The 24,438-nt window shown below is 36.0% G+C and overlaps 3 protein-coding genes across 4 annotated transcripts; 1 reads left to right on the top strand and 2 right to left on the bottom strand.

The window, feature by feature from the left end:
- LOC144709770 (Putative thiol-disulfide oxidoreductase DCC) lies at window positions 1–2,848 on the bottom strand. 2 transcript variants are annotated; one of them, XR_013583102.1, is made up of 5 exons: window positions 2,541–2,848; window positions 1,521–1,688; window positions 846–1,084; window positions 445–573; window positions 1–91 (listed from the first exon to the last, which is right to left on the bottom strand). XR_013583102.1 is itself a non-coding variant. In XM_078583410.1 (5 exons), exons 1-4 carry the CDS (start codon window positions 2,791–2,793, stop codon window positions 492–494), a joined length of 693 nt encoding a protein of 230 aa, XP_078439536.1. In that variant the 5' UTR covers window positions 2,794–2,847; the 3' UTR covers window positions 1–91; window positions 445–491. The 2 variants fall into 2 exon arrangements, 1 of the variants encoding a protein (XP_078439536.1); XM_078583410.1 differs by having other exon boundaries at window positions 445–524; window positions 2,541–2,847.
- A 1,785-nt stretch (window positions 2,849–4,633) lies between these two features.
- Window positions 4,634–12,726, bottom strand: LOC144709733 (mitogen-activated protein kinase kinase kinase NPK1-like). Its single transcript, XM_078583355.1, has 18 exons — window positions 12,609–12,726; window positions 11,953–12,328; window positions 11,822–11,863; window positions 11,638–11,703; window positions 11,449–11,559; window positions 11,289–11,369; window positions 11,147–11,224; window positions 9,691–9,773; window positions 9,168–9,249; window positions 8,708–8,808; window positions 8,558–8,597; window positions 8,423–8,473; window positions 7,589–7,638; window positions 7,301–7,469; window positions 7,054–7,227; window positions 6,118–6,440; window positions 5,070–5,137; window positions 4,634–4,976 (listed from the first exon to the last, which is right to left on the bottom strand). Exons 2-18 carry the CDS (start codon window positions 12,310–12,312, stop codon window positions 4,864–4,866), a joined length of 1,992 nt encoding a protein of 663 aa, XP_078439481.1. The 5' UTR covers window positions 12,313–12,328; window positions 12,609–12,726; the 3' UTR covers window positions 4,634–4,863.
- Window positions 12,727–13,913: 1,187 nt separating this feature from the next.
- Window positions 13,914–18,115, top strand: LOC144709783 (xyloglucan endotransglucosylase/hydrolase protein 2-like). Its single transcript, XM_078583426.1, has 4 exons — window positions 13,914–14,126; window positions 15,363–15,463; window positions 15,530–15,723; window positions 17,016–18,115. The coding sequence occupies exons 1-4, from the start codon at window positions 13,955–13,957 to the stop codon at window positions 17,386–17,388; spliced, it is 840 nt and encodes a 279-aa protein (XP_078439552.1). The 5' UTR covers window positions 13,914–13,954; the 3' UTR covers window positions 17,389–18,115.
- Window positions 18,116–24,438: the final 6,323 nt, after the last annotated feature.

A 24,438-nucleotide genomic window follows, 5' to 3' on the forward strand; every position in this document is an offset into this window, starting at 1 on the left:
TTCTTGTCTTTTGGGGCTCAAGCTGCTCTGTACCCCTCAATCTTCATTTCCTTGTCCAAACTAATCCAATCAGATATATGAGCAGCTTTTTCTAAACATGGAAAGATGAAAAATGTCAGCTTATGCTTGTCATCAGTTGGCTCAACTAGGGTTGGGAAATTTGATCACAGATCAATCTAATTTTTTCGATGTATCAAAAATGTTTGGATCATGATCTATCGTCCATTGATTGAAATGGCAATCTTGTAAAATTGATAAAGGTAGGGGACTTTTTGGCATGTTATTTTATTTGTATTTATCATCGATCAAATTAATGGATCAAACTTTGGATCCGAATTTCACCAAACTTTGCTTCCAATCATATCGATATTTGGATCAAATCAGGAATATGACAGACCCAGGCATAAAGAAAGAAAAGCTGAAATAAATGTGGATAAAATTTACCTCAAAAAAAATCGTAAATCATTTCCTCTATTGCCAGACTACGATTCTCAAACACCACCAGAATCACAATCTTCTTTCACCTGATATGCCATCCAGCAATCAACATAAAACCCAACAGAGGAATCATCACTGTTGATCAAGAGTCAAAACATAGGCCAACTATCACATAACTTTTCAAATAATAGCTCTTGAACACAATTCCCTTTTCTGAAAAATTTCACGCATATTACAAGCCTATGCACAACCTTTTTCGGGAATTTTTATCTCATGACAACAAGGTTACTGGAAGATTTTGGAGCCATTGCGTACATCCCATAAAAAGGGGAAATAATGGCTTCAAGATCCGACAAGGTTGACTTTGTCAAGAGCACAAAGAGAAGAAGTGGAAGACGGAGCTTGACCTTTTCTGAATCTTGATCATCCTGATTAAGAGCATTTTCCAGGAGCTCATCTCTGTCTATGAAGCGGCTGAGCGCTTCCTCTTCTGGTATAATGATGCATTTGTTTTCCTTTCCAAACCACTTATACCTCCTTTTTGCCACGTAGTCATAAACAAAGTCCCTTACTGGGGTGGGCACGACCAGGAAAATGCTCAATGCAGAATAAGGAAATGGAAGGTACGATACAACTTTCAGAGCAGCTGCATGACACCAACGAGAGACAAACTTTTCCCTTCAGTTATTGTAAATATATATTGAAATTTTGGTATTTCACTTTCAATTTTTGAGAAGAAAATATCGATACACAGGAAAATAAAAAGATTGTGCTCCATAATGGGAATGTGTTAAAACTATAACGATAAAAGATACATTGTATCCGCCATGTCTTTATTGGATCATAATTCAAAAAGACAATTCATATGCAGTCCATGAGTAAAAATGGATATAGGAATAGAACTTATCGCCTGGTGAAGTTAAAATTTACTTACTATAAAATTTTTTTAAGAAGCATCAAAAAAATTAAGCACATCTAATTAAATACTCGATAAAATAGATGAGAGCAAGAGGACACAAATAATAATTTAATTTATGCAAATTAGAGAAAACACAGACACACTGGAGATGGTGATGGATAACCTGTGGACCCTTGATGATAGGCATAAAGGCCTTCTACAAACAAAAATCGCTTCAGAACAGCTTCTCGATCAAGATCGCATACCCTCAAGTACGGTTCTGCTGCCTTTGACTGAAGACAACAAAATTTAATCTTCCTGTGCTTATCAGCCCCGATGATCCACTTCACACCTCCAGAAAAATAAAATGAATAGCAACATAAATGTTTTGAATTATCACTTTCTCAAGTCTGAATCAGCAATTAAATGAGTCATGAGAGAAAAAACATACAATAAACATCTCATTAAATAAAACCACATGATCAGAAAGCGTGACAGAGGGAGATACATCTTTTCAAGAGGAACAAAAGTGATTGGGATAATACCATTTTTAGAGAAAATCAGACACTGCCAAATGTGCTCACCAAATTTATGGGAGTTTAGGGATCAAGAGAACCATGGAGAAAGAAAGAAAGAAACGAATGTCCGCATAATTTGAAATGCTTTTAATAGTTATCGGTCTGGCATTATAAATGAGGCATTTGTTTCGTTTTCTGCAAACAATGCACCAATTTAAAAACAGTAACTCATTCACCCCGACAAGAAAAAATCATCATAATGATCCCATTATTTGTATGTTTCTAGTTGCATCCATCGGCTATTATTCAATAATCTAACATTGGTTTCGTCTTGTGCAAACAGAAACAAATCGTTTTACCAGAGAAAACATGCAAATAATTGCATCGATCAGCTATTATTAAGTAATCAAGAAATTGGTTTCATCTTATGCAAACCAGACTCCAATTTTACAGAAATAACTCCTCCAACTGGTAAAAAACATGCAAATGATCGCATCATTTCTATAATCTAACAAGATCGATCAGCTCCTACTCAATAATCAGGAAATCGGTTTCGTCATCTGCAAAAAACGCTCCCATTCGAAAGTAATCTCTCAACACTGAAGAATGCACTGAGACAAGACCACACAAATACCAAGAACCAGAAACATAAGAAGCACATGATCAAGGGCGCAGAAGAATTATACCTGCGTGGCAAAGATGACAAACTCCATCGTAAACTACAACTCGAGGTTGAAGTACGCTCGGATCGGCGTGACGACGCAAAACCGTGAACCCATCATCCACCACAGCATCCGGTGATGAACAAGCAGGAGAAGATACTATGAGCTGAAATTTGCCACTCGATTTCGTCGGTGGCTCGATCAGTCGGTGAAGTGGTTTGCAGATTGCGAAGAACCGATCGTTGCGAAGAAGAATCTGAACAATCTTGCCCAACATTGGATTCTTATTCTCCTGAAAACGAGATCGAACTGTTGAGAAATAAGAGGAGAAAATGTAGAACCTATCCATTTATATATGAAATCAACTACGTAGATCTTTAAATTTCTATTTCTCTCTCTCTCTCTCTCTCTCTCTAAATGTCAATATTTCTATGTCCACTATATATACATCTACATAACTATATATATATGTATCATATTAGCAATGTATCTTTTTTAAGGACATATTTATTAATATCAAGTATCTACTATCTATCAAACTGCCAATTTATCCATCTAATTATTAAACTGACTTCCTTGATCTTAAGATTTCTATGTCTCTCTCTATAAATCTCATTCTACCTATCTATGTGTTCTATTTATACATCTATATACATGTGTATATGTATTTAATATTACTGTCCTGTGTGTATGTTTTTATACATATCCATATGTTCTATAGAAAGATAGATAGTTGGTATTGGAATTTATATCCATAAAAATATACATAGATAGATATAATCTATCTACCAATCTATCCATATATATATATATGAAACTGACTGCATATATCTTTATATTTCTCTCTCTCTGTCTCTCTAAATGCCATTCTATCTATCTATGTGCTCCACTTATACATCTATATACCTTTATGTGTATGTATTTATTCCATCCATCAATGTATATTTTTATGGATATATTTATGTATAACAAGTATCTATCCTTCTATAGAACATATGTATCTGTATCAATCTGTTTACCAATTTATCCATAAATATATAAATATATAAATATATATATATGAAATTGACTTCACAGATCTTTAAATTTATATCTCTCTATCTAAATGCCATTTTATCAATCTATCTATTTATGTACTCTATTTATACATCTATATACCTAATTGTATATCTATTTAATATATATAACAATGTATCTTTTATAAATTTATTTTATCTATATTAAGTATCTTTCTGTCCTTCTGTCTCTCTGCTTATCTATCTTTATAGCTACCTATTTATCTACTGATCTATAAATAGGGATCCAGATACCTTCCTATATATAGTTGTCCATCTCTGTATCTTTCTGTTTGCCCTTTTATAATTGTATATATCAATCATCAACTTATACATCTACATCAATATATATCTTTATTTTAAGTATACTTGTCGATTTATCCACTTTTAGCTATATGTATTTATATATTCTTCAAGATATATATATATATATATATATACGTGTGTGTGTGTGTGTGTGTGTGTGTGTGTGTGTGTGTGTGTGTGTGTCTGTGATTCTATGTGTCAATTCAAAGACCTACCTAAATGTCAATACACATCTGACTATCTAAAAGCAATGATCTATATCAAGAAATAAATATCATCAGATACACTGCGTATTGAACAAAGATTAATAATTTTCTTTTTGGGACCAGTATAATATTAAATTACTGTGTGGCTTTCCTTCGGATTGGACCTTCATTTTATTTTTAACATTATATATTGTGCTCATAATTAAAAGTATTTTTGTTGCCTCTAGTAAATTCATTACTGAAACTGCTCAACACTTCACATATATATATTATAAATTTCTTTGTATGGAGGTTCTTACTATATGTAGACATGATATTTTACCTGATCTTGGCTTGTAGCAAAGTGATACTATTTGCTATCCAAATGCAACTGTCTTGGACATTATAATGAAGAGGACACCGCCATGTTTAATGTCCCCCAAAAAATACAATTTAAGCAAAATTGAATAGGTTTTAATTGTTTAGATAGATGATGGTCTTTAAAAAAATGCTTACATAAGCAGAAAATACTCAGTTAATTGTTTAGATAGATGGTAAAAAACATATCATCAAAAAAACTGGTGGGTGCTAAACGATCGTCGCACCGTTCGATCAAGCCTCTTATTCTGAATGGACGGTCACGATCGTCTTTACAAAAAATGGAAACAGACCCTCCTTCCAGAAATGTACACCTGACCAGGTCGGGCGGAGCTGCCCGGCAGCAGGATGTTGATTTTTCACGAGGCTGACCATCGTTGACTATCATTGACCACATTGACCACTTGATGATAATCCCATATTTCATTTGCCAAGTGATGTAAGCTTTGATATGTCGCGCTTTCTGTTACAACTGTCCTTTGGAGAGGAGGTTCTCCCGCTGCCGCTGCCGCCGCTCCCGGCCAAGCGCATCATCTCTGACGAGTGGTGCCCAGATTTGTCAAAATCAATAAAATAATGAAAGTTGATTAAAAAGTCTATATTTTTGGACCATGTAAAATAAAAATCACCTCGTTGATTTGCAAGTTCTTGATCTAGCTCTTCCTTCCATCTGCGCTGCCTCTCCAAGAAGCTGTTGCTGTTCTCAGAAATAAACGCCCAAAAAATTAGCTTGATAGTCTAATTTTTTTTTTGAAGAATTAGCTTGATAAATGATTTCACACACTATATTGCAGCACTAGAAAAAATTAACGGTAAAACCTCAATTGACAAGATCGATAAAATAAATATCTGAAGGAATATAAAATAAACAGATCGGAGAGTGAAAAAAATTATAGGAAAATGAAGAATACAGAGCTGGCTGATTAAATATCAGAAATATGAAACAGAAGGTAAAATACAAAAGCTAGATGTTAAAATTGTTGATTTACTGCAGGCAAATAAACCTCAATTAATATCCAGCAGAATACCATCAAATTAAAGATAATTATGCTAAAGAAATACGAACAGAAGTACATTGGTTATGGCCAGCGCATTATTGCCAACCTAACTTGAGTCGGATATTAAACTATTGATTTGCTACAAATGGATAAATCTCTTATTACCAGGAATACTAACAGATGAAGAGCTGTTAAGAATTTTTTTAAGTCGAATATAATGTTTTGTGATGCATAAGTAATCAAAGGTCGATCTTTTTAAAGTCAAATATAATGTTTCGTGATGCATAAATAATCCACTTTGCATTGGTATGAGCAAATAATCATCATTGGGACCAGACGAACATTCACTAAGCCAACTCATTAAGATCTCAATTATTATCAGATATTTAACTATTTATGCACTACCCAACGGAATATCAACAAACCGAGGAAGCTATAAATATTTTCTCAATGTTGAATATGACATTGAGCATAAATAAATAATCCATAATCCATTGGTCAGAAGAACAGTCACTAAAGTCTATGCATTATGATGAAACTAATTCGAGCTGGTTTATCACAAAGTACAAAAAACCATCCAAATGCCTGATAAGGGGAAGAAGAAAAAACTTTCACGATTAAAAACGTTCTGTAGTTCTGCAAAAAAAAGTAACTTGAATAAGACGGAATAAGACGTTACCTCGTTTCATTTGGTCTTTGTTCAGGATCTTCAACAATTCTTCCCTCATCCCACTGGTTAAGGCGAGGAGAGGGAATCTCTCTCAGGATCCTGCCCGTATCACTGTTGGCACCAGAGAGACGAACACTGGGGCTTCCGTTCAGCCCATCAGCTGGGCCGCTCCCTCTTCTGCTTGGCGATGCCCTAATTTTTGGGGGCAACTTGGAATTATTAAAGTTTTTTTCTTGCACCGTGTTCAAAGGAATGTTCTTCGAATTTGAGGATTTCATTGTGCTGTGGAACTCCTCATAGAGAGGTGTCTGCAATTTCTTCAGTTCAAGTGCCTGAGACAAGAATGCAAACAATTTAACTGTGTACGAATTCCTAGGCATAGAATCTGAGATTAATATGTTAGAATCCTGTAAAATAATTCAATTTTATAAATTAGTAAGAATTAGGGTTCCTCAAATGTCAGTGGCATTGTCAATGTCATCCTCAACGATCTGCATTGATGTTGAAATTGACGGTTTCCCAGATGGTCAATGACGTTGTTGGATGCCCATAACCAAGGTTTGCTGATGGATGACAGATATCCATTCCATCCAAAACAGTCGTTCCGTCTTGTCGTGAGACTTGGACGACAGACAGTCCGGATCCCAAAAGGAACGGATTTTGAGACGGAACATGTATTGGTCGAATTTTGTCATCTGTCTGCAAACCCTACCCAGAACTTTTGATGTTGATAATCGACAACATCGTCAACCTCTACTGGAGGACAGTTGGCATCAATGTTCACATTGGCAAGGTTATGCACAAATCATTGACCACTCAATGTCATCAAGATGTTGTGCCAAACTCTGTTAACTTTTCCAGTAGTTCATTGGGTTGGATAAAAAATGTCTTTGGTATTTTAAATACTTAGATGGAGACTAACCAATTACAGTAATAATTAATTACCTTCTCAACCAGAAATGCTCGGATCTTGATCTCAGTAACTTCTTCATCATCTTCACAAGGTGGTCCACTAGGGAATGAGAAGCACCCTAAACCAGACTCCCTTATTTTCTCTGGACTCGCATCAAACTTGCATGGCCAATCTTCATCCAAAGGCTCGGACATCGGGTTAAAACTCTAAAAAGGGAAAACAATTAGAACCAACAGCCAAACCATCTCCTTCAAACTAGAATAGGATAGGATCTCTCACTTTACAGACATCCTCAAGCTGGCAAACATTGTTATCATCTTCATTTGTTTCCCAGATTGGTCGGGAGCTGATGAGATTCCCTTGATAGGGTGAGCAGCTTCCACCATCGTTGAAGTTTTCCATGCTGTTCATGACTTCACAATCCTCCAATGGAAGAATCGGATTGACTCTGCAGTAAATTGTAGGTTGAGCACGATTTTTTAGAGTTTGGCATTAGTGCTATTAACTTTTGGTTTCTTCGGTTGGAAACTAGTCCACACATTTATTAAATTAGATTAGAAGGCTTACTGTTCTTTCCGGGTGCATCGAGATCTTCGAAGTGTACCAGACGAAGGTTTCTGCCAATAGAAGCCAAAGTTAGAATGAAATACAATGACAAGTCTTCATATACCATGTCATTTGTGCACTCTTGGATGACAAAGTTATCATCATCATTATCATGATAAGGGCCCTCTATGGACACATTATAACGCCAAAAGACACACACACCATCATGTGCAGGAATCATCCGCTACAAATAAAGGACAAGGGAAAGTCGTGGAGGTGAGAGCATTATTTCAAGATAAAAGTGGTTAGCTGGGGCAGGAAATCGGAAATTCTCTGGTTCTAATGATTGATCTCAGCATTCCACGAATGGAGACCGATTCAGTTCACTCTCTTCTTGTTGATTTCTCACTCTTTCATTTCATACAAGTACCTCTGAAGAAGAGGACAGTTCAACATTTGGACATCCTATTTTTGGTCTTTTCTTGGAGAGGAATTTTCTTTACATTTTCTGCAGTTCTTATATCTTGAGGAAGAACTGTAAGACATCACTCATTTACCACTGGAATATTGATGATGAAATTTTAACACATCGTCATCCAAGCAGCAGATGGTGATGATGGAAGGACAAATCTACTCCTCATCGTGATGATGATGATGATGACAGTTGATAAAGACACCATCCTCATTATTCATACACACCAAGGTGATGATGACAATGATGGCCACAGAGTCATCATTGTCTCTTATCTCCAACTTAGAGGATGACGATGAAGATTGTGTCATTATGCACTAAACCCAAATTTTCAAAGAAAATTATGCACTAAACCCAAATGGCAACAGAGATAGAGGACTGACCGTGAGAGAGGAAGAGTCCGTTGGATGGCCATCTCCAGTTACGAATGGATGCTGATTATAATTAAGGATGTTTTCTCAGCAAAGTTGTTTTCACGCCATCAAAAAAATGTTGGTAAACTAAATAAAGATATATACCCGCAATAAATCTGACGCTGTTGCCCTCAAGTTTGGTTCTCTATAAACAGAGAGAGAACACAGCAAACATGAACATATGCCTGGCTAAAGAATGGGACCCTAGAAAAACATGATAAAAGATCTGCACAAGAATAAGGTTAAGATAAATACTTCTGGAGACACTTTAGAAGAAAATCTTTGGCCTCTGGAGATAAATGCTCTGGAATAGGAGGGTGCGACTTTGTTGTGCCAATATGGTACAAAACTGCCACCTGGGAAATCGAAGGACACAGATCAACAGATTTATGCAGATAAGATTTTAATACATAATAATCGCAGTACTTGGCCATGATTTCATGAGACAAGCCCGAACCCCCTGTGAGTAGTATCTCTATTCTTTCAGCACCTGGAGGTATATCCTAATTCTCAGTCAACTAGGAGCATCTATATTGCCATGCATTTCCATTGAAATACATGTAGCTTTCCCTGCTGGAGGGCAGTTAAGAAGGAAATACACCTCTGTATCATGGGGATCAAATGCTCCAAGTGGACTGAAATGGCAGATACACTCTTCACAGGGGCTGAGACTTGTATCAGAAACACATGTAAGCACTCCTAAATGAGATACTACCTCTTGATACTGCTGGCTCCAAGGAGGCTTCCCCGTGGCCATCTCAATAACCGTGCATCCAACACTCCATATGTCAGCAGAGCTGTAAAAGCGACACATTCCATTCGTTAAAAATAGTTTGATCATTTCTCAAGCCTTGATGATTCATATAATATTTTGAACTCAATTCTTTATAAAAATAGTTGTGTATACCATTTCGAGAATGAGGTAAAATTCCTTTAGCATGGCCCTTCCCTGGTGTCACTAATTTTAAGAATATCAGATTTTGTAGTCTTTAGATTCTATTGGCCTTACATTAAGTGCAAGGTTAAGGTGCTGATGACGTTGGTTCAAAGTCTTGGCTGATTTACAAAGTCCAAACTCTTGTGCGATTTACAACTTTTGTCATGAGATTCTAGCAGAGATTATGGCCCAATAATTTCCTGTATCTTTTAAATCGTGAATTATGATTGACAATGGAAGTAAGATAGATACAACTGTATGGAATTCAAATAGTAAAACCAATGGTCGGAGTAAATCTTACAAACTGTGCCCCGTCTGGACGATGACCTCTGGAGCCATCCAATATGGAGTGCCTTTCATTGACTTGGCAGCATTAAGAGTGGCCTGCAATGAAGAAAAAATAGTAAAGAACTCTACATCGAGGGACAAAGCATATAATAATAAGATGGCAAAAAATAATTCAAGAAGAGAAAAAAAACAACATCATTGAAAAAATTTAGGGGTAAAATTCTCCAATAGGAATCATATAAAGAAGAAGACCAGTAAAGGCAGGCTGTCATTCCGCGAAAGAATTCCCGAGTGATATCTATCAAAATCAATAGAACACATTGGAGATAAAGGTAAAATGAAAGTAGGAGAAGAGAGAGTGATAGATCCAGAACTCCGGATATGCTAGTTCTGACTACTCCAGTGGCAGAGCGTAACTTAATACCAAAGAAAGAAACCATCACAAATCAATATGTTGATGATTCTCAATAACATTAAGTGGTATGTATACCCTTATTGATATCGAGATGCTACCCTTATTGTGAAGAGGACAGGAAGGGAGGGAGAGGACTGCAGTAAGATCATCGCTGAGAAGAGAGAAGAGGACTTCGCCAGTAGTCTATAGCTGCAGGATGGACTTTGCTGAGGGAGAGAGAACGGGGAAAACAAAACTAGAACTTCCACATCAATAACTAGAAAGCAAAACTTGACTGCCCTTACAAGAGGTGAATTTCAAGGGAAAAGGCCTAAACCATAAAATAAGTATCCGTGATGGGTAAATAAAAGAAAATGCCTGCGAGGGAGAAATGATGAAGAAAATCCGTGATGGGTATATACTCTTTGACACTCACAGGTATTAATACTCTTACTGATATCAAGAAATGACTGTGGTTGTTTCCTGCATTCTTGACTTCGCAAGGGTTTTAGTACAATCCAAGGCCCCTGAAATGCTATTTTCAAGAACATACTGCTGATGCCCCCATAAACGAGGCTGGTAAGTCAGATAAGTATGGTCACAAATCGGAACCCCACACAAGAAACTCAAAAATAAGGGAAACTGAAGACAGGTGGAGGTACTCTTCCTTTTTTCAAGAAAAGGGTCACTCAGTTTGGCAGTGTCGGCTGAAGGCTGGAAGGAGGAGGCTCCTGCAACCAGAGGGGGAGGAAGAACTGATTTGTCTTCCTCATATCGAAGCTGTGGCCATTCTTCTACCTATCTTTGTTTCTCTCTTCCTATCTGCTACTCACTGCCAAACTCGGATCTCCATCCAGACCTGAAGGAGACATTGTCCATCTGGATATTCATTTCCACCAATTCTTCTTAGATTGCCAATTTGGGAAATAGTGTTCAAGAAAACATTGTTACAGGAGATTCCTTGCTGATACTGAAAACGGTATCAGCCCTTGACCTTCTCTCTCAAGAAGGGGCATAAAGGTCTGTTAGAGCATCAGAAGGCAGGAGAATGATATAGAAAAGTAAATATTCTTACAAGCTTGGCCACTTGCTTGGATGCTCCGAAGTCAACAAGCTTGATGCAACCTTTGTTGTCTACTAAAATATTTGCCCCCTGAAAATTGACAGCTGTTAATACGCAATCCAATACCAAGCTAGGGTAAATTTGGCCAGAGAACCTTTATATCTCTATGAATGATTCCATTCTGGTGAAGGTACTCGAGTCCTTGAAGGAGCTGCTTCGTGTACATTCTAATAACCTGGTTTTGTGGAATTTGATATTATTTCTCAACGCATTTCCAGTATTTAAAAAAAAAATTAAGGGTTTAAAAAACTTACAGCTTCTGGAAAAGAGCCGAACTTCCCAAGCAATGATGATATCGATCCGCCTGGAACAAACTCTAGGAGGATATTTAAAGTATCTTCTTCGCGAGCCGTTCCAAGATATCTCTGTCACAATTCTTACGACGATTAAACCACTGTGTAAAGTGTTATAAAGAGAAATTTGAATATGGAATGAGTACTCACAACAATATTGGGATGTGTAAGCTTCCTCAGAAGCTTGACTTCTTCCTCGAGCTCCCTTATGTTGTCCTATTTAGATCACAACTAAACATCAATAACTTAACCCTTGCTCCTCGAAAGAGAATCCAACTCAAGAAATATGAAAATATGGGGCATTAATCAAATTAATCATAACGAAAATCCGTACCTGGGCCTTCTGTTTAGAGGCGTTGCTAGTTCCTATGAAGACCTAAACAAACATCAGTCACCCATCGTTAAAAACAAGAACATAACATCATGGGAAGATTGATTGGATGCAAATTAGCGTAAAAATAGAACCTGCTTGACCGCAAGGAGTTCTCCTGAGTCGAGATTCATGCCCATATACACATGCCCAAATGCCCCACATCCTATAAGTTCCCCCTTTCTCCATCTGATTGGCGAGTTGTCATCAGCAACATCAGGATTATCAGATGATGCAGGTTCTAGAACAATTGGAGGTATAAGTAGAGGATTTGGAGGAGGTTGAAGCCTGGGGAGAAGGCCAAGCCCAATTCCTGCCAACCCAGCTCTCGATTTCCTGAGACAAGTCCCAATCCTATCCGCAATACCCCCTCCACCTCCAACCCCGGGGAGTTCCTTCTGAGAGCTCTGCCTAAAAACAAAAGATCTGCGAACCGAACCAAAGATCTCTTGCATTTTTCCTCCGCCACCGCTGCCGTGACCGATTAAAACGAAAAAAAATTCAGGTTTTGAAACAAGAGAACCGGAGATTGCATACAAAGTAAGACTGAGAAAACGAATTTTCACAGAAATCATTCGAATCTATGCGGAAATATAACATTTTTGAACCAAGAGAGGAGGAGATCCGGGACGAAGTGCGATCAAGCAAAAGAATCTTTGCCGTAATCGTTGAATCTGCTTCAAGACGAGCTTCTCGAACCAAGAGAAGCGGAGATTAAAAACGAAGTAAGATCGAGGAAACGAATCTTTACCGTAATCGCTTGAATCTGCCGAAGAACGCCCTTCAATCTTCTCTCTGTACAACAGTTCGTCGCCCGCTATGGATTGATGAAAAATTGGGGAAAAGCGGTCACCGATCTATTCAAAAGTATTCGATTATAATGACGAAACTACCCTTCATAGCCGTTATCACACCTCATGGGTCCTACTGATATCTCTTTTTATTAAGCATTCAGGCCCAACAAACGGCCCACTTCTCTATTTTATTATTTATTCTGTTTTTCTGTCTGTCTACGTATTTTGTATGTATGTTTGAATTTATGTATATGTGTATGTATGTGGGCGTATGTATGCATGTATGTACATATGTATGTGTATGAACAAATGTATGTATATGAACAAATGTATGTACGTTACGTATGTGTGTATGTACGTATGTATGTATGTACGTATGTATGTACGTATGTATGTATGTACATATGTATGTACGTACGTATGTATGTATGTATGTATCTATGTATGTATGTATGTATCTATGTATGTATGTATCTATGTATGTATGTATCTATGTATCTATGTATGTATGTATGTATGTATGTATCTATGTATGTATGTATCTATGTATCTATGTATCTATGTATCTATCTATCTATCTATCTATCTATCTATGTATCTATCTATCTATCTATCTATCTATGTATCTATCTATGTATCTATGTATCTATGTATCTATCTATGTATCTATGTATGTATGTATGTATGTATGTATGTATGTATCTATGTATCTATGTATCTATGTATCTATCTATCTATCTATCTATCTATGTATCTATGTATCTATCTATCTATCTATCTATCTATCTATCTATCTATCTATCTATCTATCTATCTATCTATCTATCTATCTATCTATCTATCTATCTATGTATCTATCTATCTATCTATCTATCTATCTATCTATCTATCTATCTATCTATCTATCTATCTATCTATCTATCTATCTATCTATCTATCTATCTATCTATCTATCTATCTATCTATCTATCTATCTATCTATCTATATATCTATCTATCTATCTATCTATCTATCTATCTATCGATCTATCTATCTTTCTTTCTATTACAAGAGCATGTTGTTAGCTTCGTAGGCTTGACACCAAGAAGAAAGAGTCGTGTACGCTGCTTCATGAGATGGGCTTGGCCAGCACCTCTTCCCATCCCCAGCTTGGGACGAAGAGATTCTTTTCTGCACGGTAGAGCTACAGCGCACCACAAGATATCTTCGTTGCCTTCTAAGCAAACTAATGAAATGATGCGTATATATATTCGTTGATGCATTGCTAGAAGTGTCTGAGTTGGATCGTCTTTATAATATCCAATGGCGAAGACGGTGGCGTGGATCTTGTTGGGTTTGATGGTCGCAGTTACATGTGTATTGGGACAAAAAGACCCCGTTTTTGGAGAAAACTACGTCGTTGTTTGGGGAGCGGACCACGTCTGTTTTGTAGAGGGAGGGAAAGAAATCCAGTTACTTATGGACAAGTCTTCTGGTAATATCTTTATCTCCTACCTGTCTCCCTGTCTCTCTCTCTCTCGTTTGCTCTTGATCTCTCTTAGGCTCACTTTCACTAGTCTTTCTCTCTTTAACCTTATTTCTCCTTCAATTCCTTTATTCCTTTATCCGTGTCTTTCTTTCAATGCCTCTCTTTCTTTATTGCTTTATCTCTATCTCTTTCTTTCTTAGAGTCTACTGTTGCTCTCTCTATTTCTCTCACTCTGTGAACCACTGTATCTGTATCTTTGTTTTTCTCCTTTGTCGCTCTCTGCATCTGTGTCTGTCTCCCTTTAGCTCAATTTTAGTTGCTACTTTTTATTTGTATCTCTTTTTTCACTCTCTTTCTATCTCTTTCTCTCGATTTCCTTCTCTTCCTCTCTCTCTCTCTCTATCTCTATCTCTCTCGCTCTATCTTTCTCTCTTTGTTTCTCTATCTATCTCTTTCTCTCTTACAGCCATCTCTTGCTTTCTCTATATATTACTTCCTCTCTTACGGCCTTTTCTTGTTCTCTCTATATATTACTTCCTCTCTTTCAGCCTTTTCCTGATCTCTTGTATATTACTTCCTCTCTTACAGCCATCTCTTGATCTCTTTTTTTTTTTGATCTCTCTATTTATTACTTCCTATCTTACAGCCTTCTCTTACCCTCGATCTCTTCCTCTCTGACAGCCTTCTCTTGCTCTCTCTCTCTCTCTCTCACTCTCTCTCTTCCTCTCTTACATCCTTCTCTTGCTCTCTCTATCTTTCCGTCTCTCTATAACTTACTCTCTATTGGTCCACCTTTTTCTTTCACTCTATTGGTCCATCTCACAATCTTCTCTCTTCCTTTCTCTTCGTTCTCTAAAATTTTAAACTCTCTCTCTATCTGTCTCTGCAGCAGCTTCTCCAAGACTTCTACTTCGATCTCTATTCTTTCTCTCGATCACACCTCCCTATCGCTCTCATCCATCCTTGTTTTCGCCATCTCCTTTCTTTTCATCTCTCTAATCCTCTACTCTTTCTTGCGATTTCATATTCTCTCTTCATTACTTTTTCTTGTGATCTCTCCAATCTCTCTTTCGATTCTTTTCCATATTGTTCCTGTTTCTCTTCTCTTCTCTCTCTCTCTCTCTCTCTCTCTCTATGCCTGCGTTATTTATTTCTCTCTGCACGTTTTATTGTTCCAATGTCCTCTCTTTCTCTCTTCTCTGGTTGAACTGAGAGCGAGAGATACTGGTGGGTAATGTTCAGGCTCTCGTTTCGACTCTAAGGTCGCCTACACTTCTGGGTTTTTCCGGATGAGGATCAAACTTCCGGGCGGCGACTCGGCGGGGGTCGTCACGGCATTCTACGTGAGATATCTTGGTTTTTTTTCTCTGCCTTTCTCTCTCTAGGTTTCGCTTTAAAGGGGTTTGCAGTTATCTTCGGATGGCGAGGGACACGACGAGCTGGACTTTGAATTCCTGGGCAACAGGGAAGGAAAGCCTTACACTCTCCAGACGAATGTCTTCGCCGGAGGCGTGGGGAATAGAGAACAGAGGATCCATCTTTGGTTCGACCCTACTGTTGACTTCCATGACTACAAGATCCTCTGGAATCCTTCCCAAATTGTGTACGCCTCTCTCTCTCTCTCTCTCTCTCTCTCTCTCTTCCACTTACACGCTCTCTCTCCCCATTCTCTCTCTCTCTCTCTCTTCCTCTTACTCGCTCTCTCTCCCCCCTCTCTTCCTCTCACACACTCTCTCTCTTTCACTCTTTCTCTCTCTCTATCTGTCTCTCCCTTTCAATCTCTTTTTCTCCCTATGTCTATCTTTCTCTTCCTCTTTATATCCCACCCTCATTCTCTCCGTATTTTCTATCTCTTTATCTCCCTCTCTATATCTTCCCTCATTCTTTCTCTATTTTCTACCTCTCTTCCCTCTTTCTTTTCTCTTTATAGTACTAGTTGGTGAGTCCCCAGACCTAGAATCACTACCTTCTGAAAACATAAAGTCATATGGACAAGAAACTACAAAATGGTTGGTAAGGCCATATTTACTATCATGAGATGAATTTTAGTAAGATTCTAAAGTGATTACGGATACTCACTAGAGAAAAATGCAAACCCAAATGCTCTTCATTTGAATTCATATATCTGATAAAATTAATTGCCATAATTATTAACTATGTGATAAGAAAATCATTCTTTTTAATCATCGTTTGACATTAATATTTTTTTGCTCTAGTGTGTACAATCTTAAGTTAAAAATGATAAACATGCTCTCAGTTAAAAATGATAAACTGAACTTTGTCTCATGATCTCAGTTAAAAATGATAAACATGCTGAAACTAAACTAAGCCCAATTCACAGACATCAGTCTAGTACCTATTTGATGTTGAATTTCATTCAGAGAAAACTTTAACATATACATAATGTTTTCGTGGAAGATCAATGTTAATTCTTTGTTTCATAAAAAAATGAATGGTTATAAGATAGAAAGACTCCAAAGTGTACATTTCCCTTTCTCTCAACATACGTATATCTAAGCATCATAATGAGTTTATGTCCACATTTAGCATCATTATGAGATTATGTCAACATCATATCTATTTTCAGCAATAAACCCGTGTCAGTCATTTTCAGTCTCTGGCCCCATACATCTACATAACACACTCTCTCTATCTCTCTCTCTCTCTCCCTCCCTCAATTCAAAGCATGGTTGGGTGGTATACAAATAGAAATCCACATCCTACAATCCAGTCAAAAACAACCATTACAAACTCCCCACTTCCATTTCCATCAACCATTACAAACCGAAGCATCAAAGCGAGATTGCACTCCACATCCCCATTACTCTCTCCATCTCTCTCACTAAAACATAACACAAGAAAAGAGATATTCACGTCCATGATCAATGATGGCAGGTTCTTTGTGGACGATATGCCGCTAAGGGTTTTCAAGAACAAGGAGAAATCTGGAGTGAGATATCCATCAAAGGCGATGAAGATTATTGGGAGCATCTGGAACGGAGAGAACTGGGCTACGGATGGGGGAAAGGAGAAGATAGACTGGTCTGAAGCTCCGTTCAGAGCTGGCTTTCGTGGGTTCGCTGTGGATGGCTGCGCAGAGGGGTGGAAGTGTTCGGAGGCGAAGGCGTATTGGAACTCGCCGCGCTTCTCCCGGCTAAGTACTGAGCAGGAACGTCGCTACGCCAACGTCAAGGCCAAGTACATGACCTACGACTACTGCTCCGACCGTCGGAGATACTCTAAAACTCCTCCCGAGTGCCCCCAGTAAGAGCTGAGACAGAGGTAGAGAGAGAGAGAGGGGAGAGAGGAAGAGTTTGAGAGAGAAAATAAGAGGGAGAAGTAGAGAGATGAGAGAGAAAATAAGGAGAAGAGTAGAGAGAGGAGGGAGAAAATAAGAGGGAGAAGTAGAGAAAATGATAGGGAGAGAAATAGGAGGAAGAAAGTTGTTGAGAGAGCGAACAAGAGGGAAAAGGAGAGAGAGAGGAGGGAAAAAATGAGAGAGAAAAATGGCGAGAGATGTGAAAGAAAATAAGAGAGAGAAGTAGAGAGAGGAGAGAGAAAAAAAAAGAGAGAAGTAAGGAGAGGAGAGAGAAAATAAGAGAGAGAAGTAAGGAGAGGAGAGAGAAAATAAGAGAGTAGGGAGAGGAGAAAAAGTAAGAGAAAGTAGGGAGAGGAGAGAGAAAATAAAGTGAGATGCAGAGAGTGAAGTACAGAGAGATGAGAGAGAAGATAGCAAATAGGAGAGATAAGTAGAGATAAACTAAGAGAGACGAAAGTAGAGAGAACAATTTATATTTGACTTTGGTAGGATAAAAGCCATACAATATTGATGCTGATTATTGGGAGAAAATAACGTGTCTTTTATGAAGTTCAAATATTCGTGCGTCCATGGTAGTTCTTACTTCTGTTCTAAGACGTTAAACCTTGCCCTGTTGTCTAAGAAATGCACATTATTGAGTTTATATCAATGGATTTAAGGGATGAAAATATTTTAATCTGGGTTTTTGTCTGTGCTTTAAGTTTCTTGTCCATGTAGCAGGGCAGTAGCAAATTTGATGATAATTTTGTTGTCGAGATAGAGTGGAAGTGGAGATTGTGGATGGAGTGCCCTTCCAGACGAGTTGAAAGTGGACTGACATATCTTTAATTACAAAGTAAGAGTGGTTGGAAGATATGTCTGAGCAGTGGGATTCCATATTTTTTTTGGTGGATCCACCTGCAAGGATCACATATTTAATACCTTTTTATATTACCATATATTTTTCACATTAAACTAGTAAAATCACATATAATCCCAAAATTAAATGAAGAAATATTAATAATATAAAATATTTTAAAAATAAATTAGGGAAAAGAGTAATGTAGAAATCAACAAAAATAGGGGTAGAAACGGTAGCGCACAATAGTGGCCTTCATCTAACTTAGCTTTGGAAAAGTTATATATGATGATTTTAATATTAAAATATAACTTATTTCCAATGACTTATTTTTTATAAAGATGATTTTGATTCTCTCTATCTTCGCTGTATTTTCTGTCACTCAAAGGTAACATTCTCTGTGGCCTTTCCATTAATATGGATCATAATAATTTCTTCATCTTCCACATACGAGTGCATGTATTTGTGTGAATTTCTCGGATTTACATATTTTTTAATGTGGTGTATCTTGATGTAACAGTACGCATAAGGTTTACAGCCAGTTGATATGGAAGTCGGCTAGAAACCATAGATAGTTTTCTGTTTCTATGTTCATATTTATGCACTTATTTGTCTAAGTGAGAATTCCCAATAATCCATAAATGTGGTCTCATCTCATGATTTTTTGACATCATCTACTTTGTTTTCTCCGCCAGATAATAAAATATCATGAGTAGCCTGCCAACTGATGGTGGACATGTATTAGTCGGATAGTGACCTTATTGTAAAGCAGAGTTACTTCATTGCTAATGTCCAAAGGGTGCAGGTTTCTGCACTTGACCATGAGATGGGTGATGGTGGAAATATTATAGGTTCCCTGAATACCCAAAAAATATTGAAAATAGTTGTAGAAAGTAATCTAGATGAAAGGATTAGGGTAGGGATTCTTCCTTGCTTACTTGGTCCCCTATTAAGAAATAGACCATACCTAAGACAGCTTAGATTTTGAATTTCCATTACTGTGAATTTTCCTCTCAATAATCAAAATCCAACTGATGGACACATAAGAAAGTGTCCCATTCAGTCACATGAACTAGAGCTAACCTTTTTAAAATGGAACAATTGTAGGTTTGGTCTAGAATAAATCTAAATTTGGTTGCGTTTATTTCCAGAGCTCCTCCCATATTTGATAGTCAAAGTCATCCTTGATGTGGTAGATTCATTCTTCATTATTATCTACTAGCTTATACATTAACTTGTTATTCTTCATTCTTCATCATAGGTCTCCCGCTTACTTCATTAAGTATTTTTCTCCATTTGCTGAGTCAAAAAACTATCCAAAGTTAGTGTCTAAAACCTCAAGATTAATCACACCATAGTATGAACACTTTCTAGTATATTCCATTATTCCCCAAGTTTCATAGAAGTTGATACCACCCTAAATTTGGTATTTATTTCAATCAATTACCACAATTTTATGCACTTAAAGAGTTTAAAATGGGGTTTTTATCATATATTATGTGTTAATTAATTTTTCCATGTGAATTCTGATTTTTCCCTAATTTTCTGTTAATCTATGACTTTTATGGAATTTTAAGCTTGGAATAATTCTGTTTAGATGAAAATGGCAGGTTTAAAATTTAATTTTAATTTTAATTAATGTGGGAACGAATTACTGAATTTTAAAAAAATTTATAGGATTTTATGGATTTTTTGGGAATTTATTCGAGGAAGAAATGATTTTTAAAATAGGAAAAGGATATATTTATATGGAAAATATGAGTTTTTAAGCAATTTCTAAAGTCAAAAGGGTTTTTCTTAAATTTTTGCTGCAATTATGCCCTTAAAACAGCTCTCGATTGTGGTTGTAAGCAATTAAATAGTTACGGGGTTTTGTTGCAATTAGTCAGTATTTTTCATTTAATTTTTCAGAAAAAATGGAGGAGAGAGAGCGAAAAGGATATATACATAAATGGTTTTCAGACGGCATCGGTTTGAGCGTATGTATTTAATCATGGACTTTTTTGCAAATTCTAGACCATTCTCTTTCTGGGAGGTAAGTTCACCTCTCGTGCTGTGCATAAGAAGTGCGTACACGGGAGGTGACGTGGTACTGTGTGATTGGGTTGAACTTTGAAGATGCACAGGTTAGCACAAATTGCTTTATATTATGTCTATTTTTATTGTTTTTTCTGTATTTTGATTTCAGGACAGGGGGTACATGGCATGCTGAGAGTCAACCCGCCATTTTAAGTTCAAAATTCTCCAGCCAATCCATCATCGACACATCACTGCATATGAATAAAAAAATAGTTAAATATATGAATTTTGATCTAACGGCTAGGATTTATCAAAATTCATTTATGAATAACTTTTGATCCTGATATCCGATTGAGATGATTTTTTATGGATTTACTCATCTCAATCTTTTCTTTCTATCTGTATTGGATCATTCAGATAAAGCCTACATTTATGGATAAAAATTAATTACTAAATGAGGGTAAAATAGTAATTTCCACCAAGTAACCTAAGTATAAAAGCCAAATTTTGAGAGGAGGGGTTATTCTGGAGGTGGTTCTATCACAGATGGAAGTACAGAGAGGAGCTTCAGCCTGGATCAACCCTATTTGGTATTTTTTGCTTCATTGCATTTGATTTTTAGTGTAATTTGGATTTTGTGTTAGTTAATTTTGTGACTGTTCATCTTGATCTTGGTCTTTTTTTTTTAAATCGCTTGGCTTGAGTGGACTGTACGAGCCCATACTAGGATTGAGAGGATAAACTATGAAATTGATCTAGCTATTCCATGTGCCCATAGATGAGAATAAATGACTTTAAGAACTCATGTGCGTGGTCACTTTATTCTCCCAAGTGGAGTATAAGTGACTCACTTCTCATTGGCTGTAGACATACCAATGAAAGGATACCGAATACTTAAACTGGGAAACCCTAAAACAGGAGTGAAGTTCCTGTTTTGAAACTCTAGTTATTTCTTAGGGACTAACGGCTGCAGGAGAGGTTCTTCTCGTCCCCTGTGTTGGTGATTTTGACAAGGGTAAATGAAAAGCCTCTCATCTTTTAGGTGCCTCGTGTGATATTCCAAAACTGGTTCGCCTCACAATATTTTTTTAGTTATTATACATGCTTGCCTGATTTTTTAAAGGTTATTCATTCAAAGATAGGTCATTGATTCATAAAATAGTGATCATTTATGAAATTTATTTTTTGATATATCTGTGGATTCACCTTTAGATTGTAGATGTAAAATAATCCATTCATCTATTTATTTCCCGCCTTGACCGTGCTCTATGGTAATGAGCCATAAGAAGTGGTTCTATATTGTACTTCGGGAGTGAAGAGAGTGAAGAATGTGAAGTAAAAGAAACCATGTGGGTGATGGAATTGGGTCATTGACCTGATTTGTTGATGTGTCGATGGATGTAACACATGGTGACAAAATTGAGTGGGCCTCAAGGTCAGTATCTATAAAATTAATGGAACTTTGACGATTCATGTACGTCTGCAGATCACTAAATCAGGTTTTTGTACAACTTTGAGAGATGTCCACTAAGTTAAGATAGTCCGATCTGTTTGAGTAATTTAGGAGTATTTTGTAATTTTATGGACATAGTTTCTTTCAAGCCCAAATAAAATTTTTTGGAACACAAGAGCTTGAGGAGTGTCACCCTAAAAAAATAAAAAGAAGAAGAAAAATAACTAAATATCTTAGTTTTTTAAATAATATAATTAAAATAAAAATACTAATATACATTGAAAATGAGTGATAAATAGGCCATGAATATATATTGAAGATCCATAAAAGTTTTTATACAGGGACTATTTTTACACACAAAATAAATAGGATAGGCATAGGTATACTATTTGAAATATATATAAAAACTAAATTTATATATTAAATTTATTTATATTATGTTTTTAAATATTAGGTAAGATCAAAGGTATTAGATTCAGAAGGATAATGATTATACAGATTATATATAAATTAATATCTAAATACTTACATATACCTTCTACTGATTTTATAAAGATATTTATGAGTTTAAATTTGAAACTGTGTCAGATAACTTCTCTTAAACAATAGAAGATACGAGGTTTAATAAGATATATGTGTTACCACAGAGAATGATTTAAGGAAAATTTGAATTAGAAATTTTATAATATTGTAAGATTGAAATTTAGTCAAGGCAATATTTCTATATGAATTTTAAATTTACACATAAAAATACATTAAATATTTTCCCGATATGAATTTCAACATAAGATTACAATGGAGCACAATTTTGAGTTTAGTTGTAATTAGATCAAATAAAAATAAATAAAACGTGAAATTAGTTGTATTGTGATCTCCAAGATCCTTGAGACATTAAACAACATAAAATAAACCAATATAAGTTGTTTAAATATATAAATTTATTTAAAGTTAATGTTTAATTAATCATATACCAAAAATTAATATTTGTTAAAAATTTCTAATATGACATTAGGATTTTAATGAATATTTTGGTATTTGAAATTCATATTAGCGAAGAAAATTATTTTCTAAGTCAAAATTTCTTGGGACTTTTTAAATGTTATGGAAACAACGACAGACTACTGTGATTTCACATTGCTGAACCGTGTGAAAAATGTATTTGGATTGTGTCAGGCCTATGGGTACTAAAATGATTAGTGGCCCTCATCATTGCAATAAAGGTCACATAAGAAGTCCTGATTTATGATGCCTGATAAGCCAAACTTCAGGACAAATATGTTATTTTTAGACTCTGATTTATGCAAAAATATGTTATTTTTTTTATTTTATAACTGAGATGCCGTGTGTCACAATACAATGATTTCACATGAGAAGGTAATGAGATGCCAAAATTCAGTTGTAAAATTTTTTTATTTTTTTTATTTTAATTAAGATATTTAATAATAATTAAATTTATCATTATATAATTTACCAGAGTATTTTAGACCAGAAATTTAGGGAAATTTTCGATTATAATAAACTCTTGGTCAGAGCTCTTGAGGCATATTTTTTGGATGGTCATGCTGGCAATGACAAAATCGTGGGTTAGTTGCATACTGATGACCATAATTTGGTCCTAACTCTTAAAAGGGTTTGAGGGTCTCTAAAAATGGTGTTATGGTATAGTGATCCTCTTTTTCATTTCCAGATCGTATCTTCAGTTTCCGCATCAGGTCCCGGTTGTGGCTTGGGCTTCTATTTTTCTCCAATTTTCACCCATAATCACAATTTTATTTAGCTTGTCCATCAATAAGAACTTCATTAATATGTGAGAAAAAATCCAATTAACTCTAAGGAGTCAAGTGGGGCTAGTCTTCATAAAATAACTCGGAATTGTCTCATCTTGACCATAAATAATGAATAATTTGATAACTTTCAAATTAACATGATTAATTGATGAATTTTACATTATATTTGCATGTTATCATATAAAAAGGAAGATAAATCACTTACACTTTGATTTTACTATTATTTATAATTTTTTATCTTTTTTTACAGGGTATTTAACCTCATTTTATTGAAGAAATATTTTTTACAAGGTTTTAAATACTTGGCTAAAGATTGGTAAGGGCTTTCCTATTTTTTCTGGAATTTTCCCTTGTTTTTATATATTTTTTTGACCATTATATAGCCAAGAAATGATTTTTATATATTTAAATAATACATATTTAATTTATTTGGCATTTTATAATATATTTATATATATTTCAAGGGGCACCTACATCATTCGCCCAAAATTTGGGCGAATAAGTGGATGATTACTATTAAATATTAAGGAGAGAGAAGGAAATGAGCATGATTGGCTCGTTATGGCATCGCAAATCGCGATGCTATAACGAGCCAATCATTAGCTCATATATGGCGCGGAAGGCGACAAAAGAAAAAGATAAAATTTTTTTATTGATCTATGTGCACTTATAATCTATCTCAGTTGTTAGCACATACATTTAATGTACGTGCTAACCGGCACGTGAATCAGCGTGCATGCGGCGTCGATTTGCCGCATGCATTAAATGCACATGGCAACCGACGCACGTAAGTTAAAAAGGTTAAATAATTGCGCCATAGTTTTAATCATTAAGCCGCAATCAGTTAGCCGCGTGCATTTAATGCACGCGGCAACTGACACACGTGGGTGAAAAAAATCAAC

The sequence above is a fragment of the Wolffia australiana genome, chromosome 11 (assembly GCF_029677425.1).
Source record: "Wolffia australiana isolate 7733 chromosome 11, ASM2967742v1".
Taxonomy (NCBI): domain Eukaryota; kingdom Viridiplantae; phylum Streptophyta; class Magnoliopsida; order Alismatales; family Araceae; genus Wolffia; species Wolffia australiana.

Coding starts and splice junctions, on each gene's coding strand:
- LOC144709770 (XM_078583410.1), bottom strand. CDS start 2,793: ATGTTGGGCAAGATTGTTCAGATTCTTCTTCGCAACGATCGGTTCTTC. Junction 1,689..2,540: donor TTGTCATCTTTGCCACGCAG/GTATAATTCTTC, acceptor ATTTTTCTGGAG/GTGTGAAGTGGATCATCGGG. Junction 1,085..1,520: donor CTATCATCAAGGGTCCACAG/GTTATCCATCAC, acceptor GGTGTCATGCAG/CTGCTCTGAAAGTTGTATCG.
- LOC144709733 (XM_078583355.1), bottom strand. CDS start 12,312: ATGCAAGAGATCTTTGGTTCGGTTCGCAGATCTTTTGTTTTTAGGCAG. Junction 8,598..8,707: donor CTTCTAAAGTGTCTCCAGAA/GTATTTATCTTA, acceptor CTCTGTTTATAG/AGAACCAAACTTGAGGGCAA. Junction 5,138..6,117: donor CAAAGACCAAATGAAACGAG/GTAACGTCTTAT, acceptor TTCTGAGAACAG/CAACAGCTTCTTGGAGAGGC.
- LOC144709783 (XM_078583426.1), top strand. CDS start 13,955: ATGGCGAAGACGGTGGCGTGGATCTTGTTGGGTTTGATGGTCGCAGTT. Junction 14,127..15,362: donor ACTTATGGACAAGTCTTCTG/GTAATATCTTTA, acceptor GGTAATGTTCAG/GCTCTCGTTTCGACTCTAAG. Junction 15,724..17,015: donor TGGAATCCTTCCCAAATTGT/GTACGCCTCTCT, acceptor CAATGATGGCAG/GTTCTTTGTGGACGATATGC.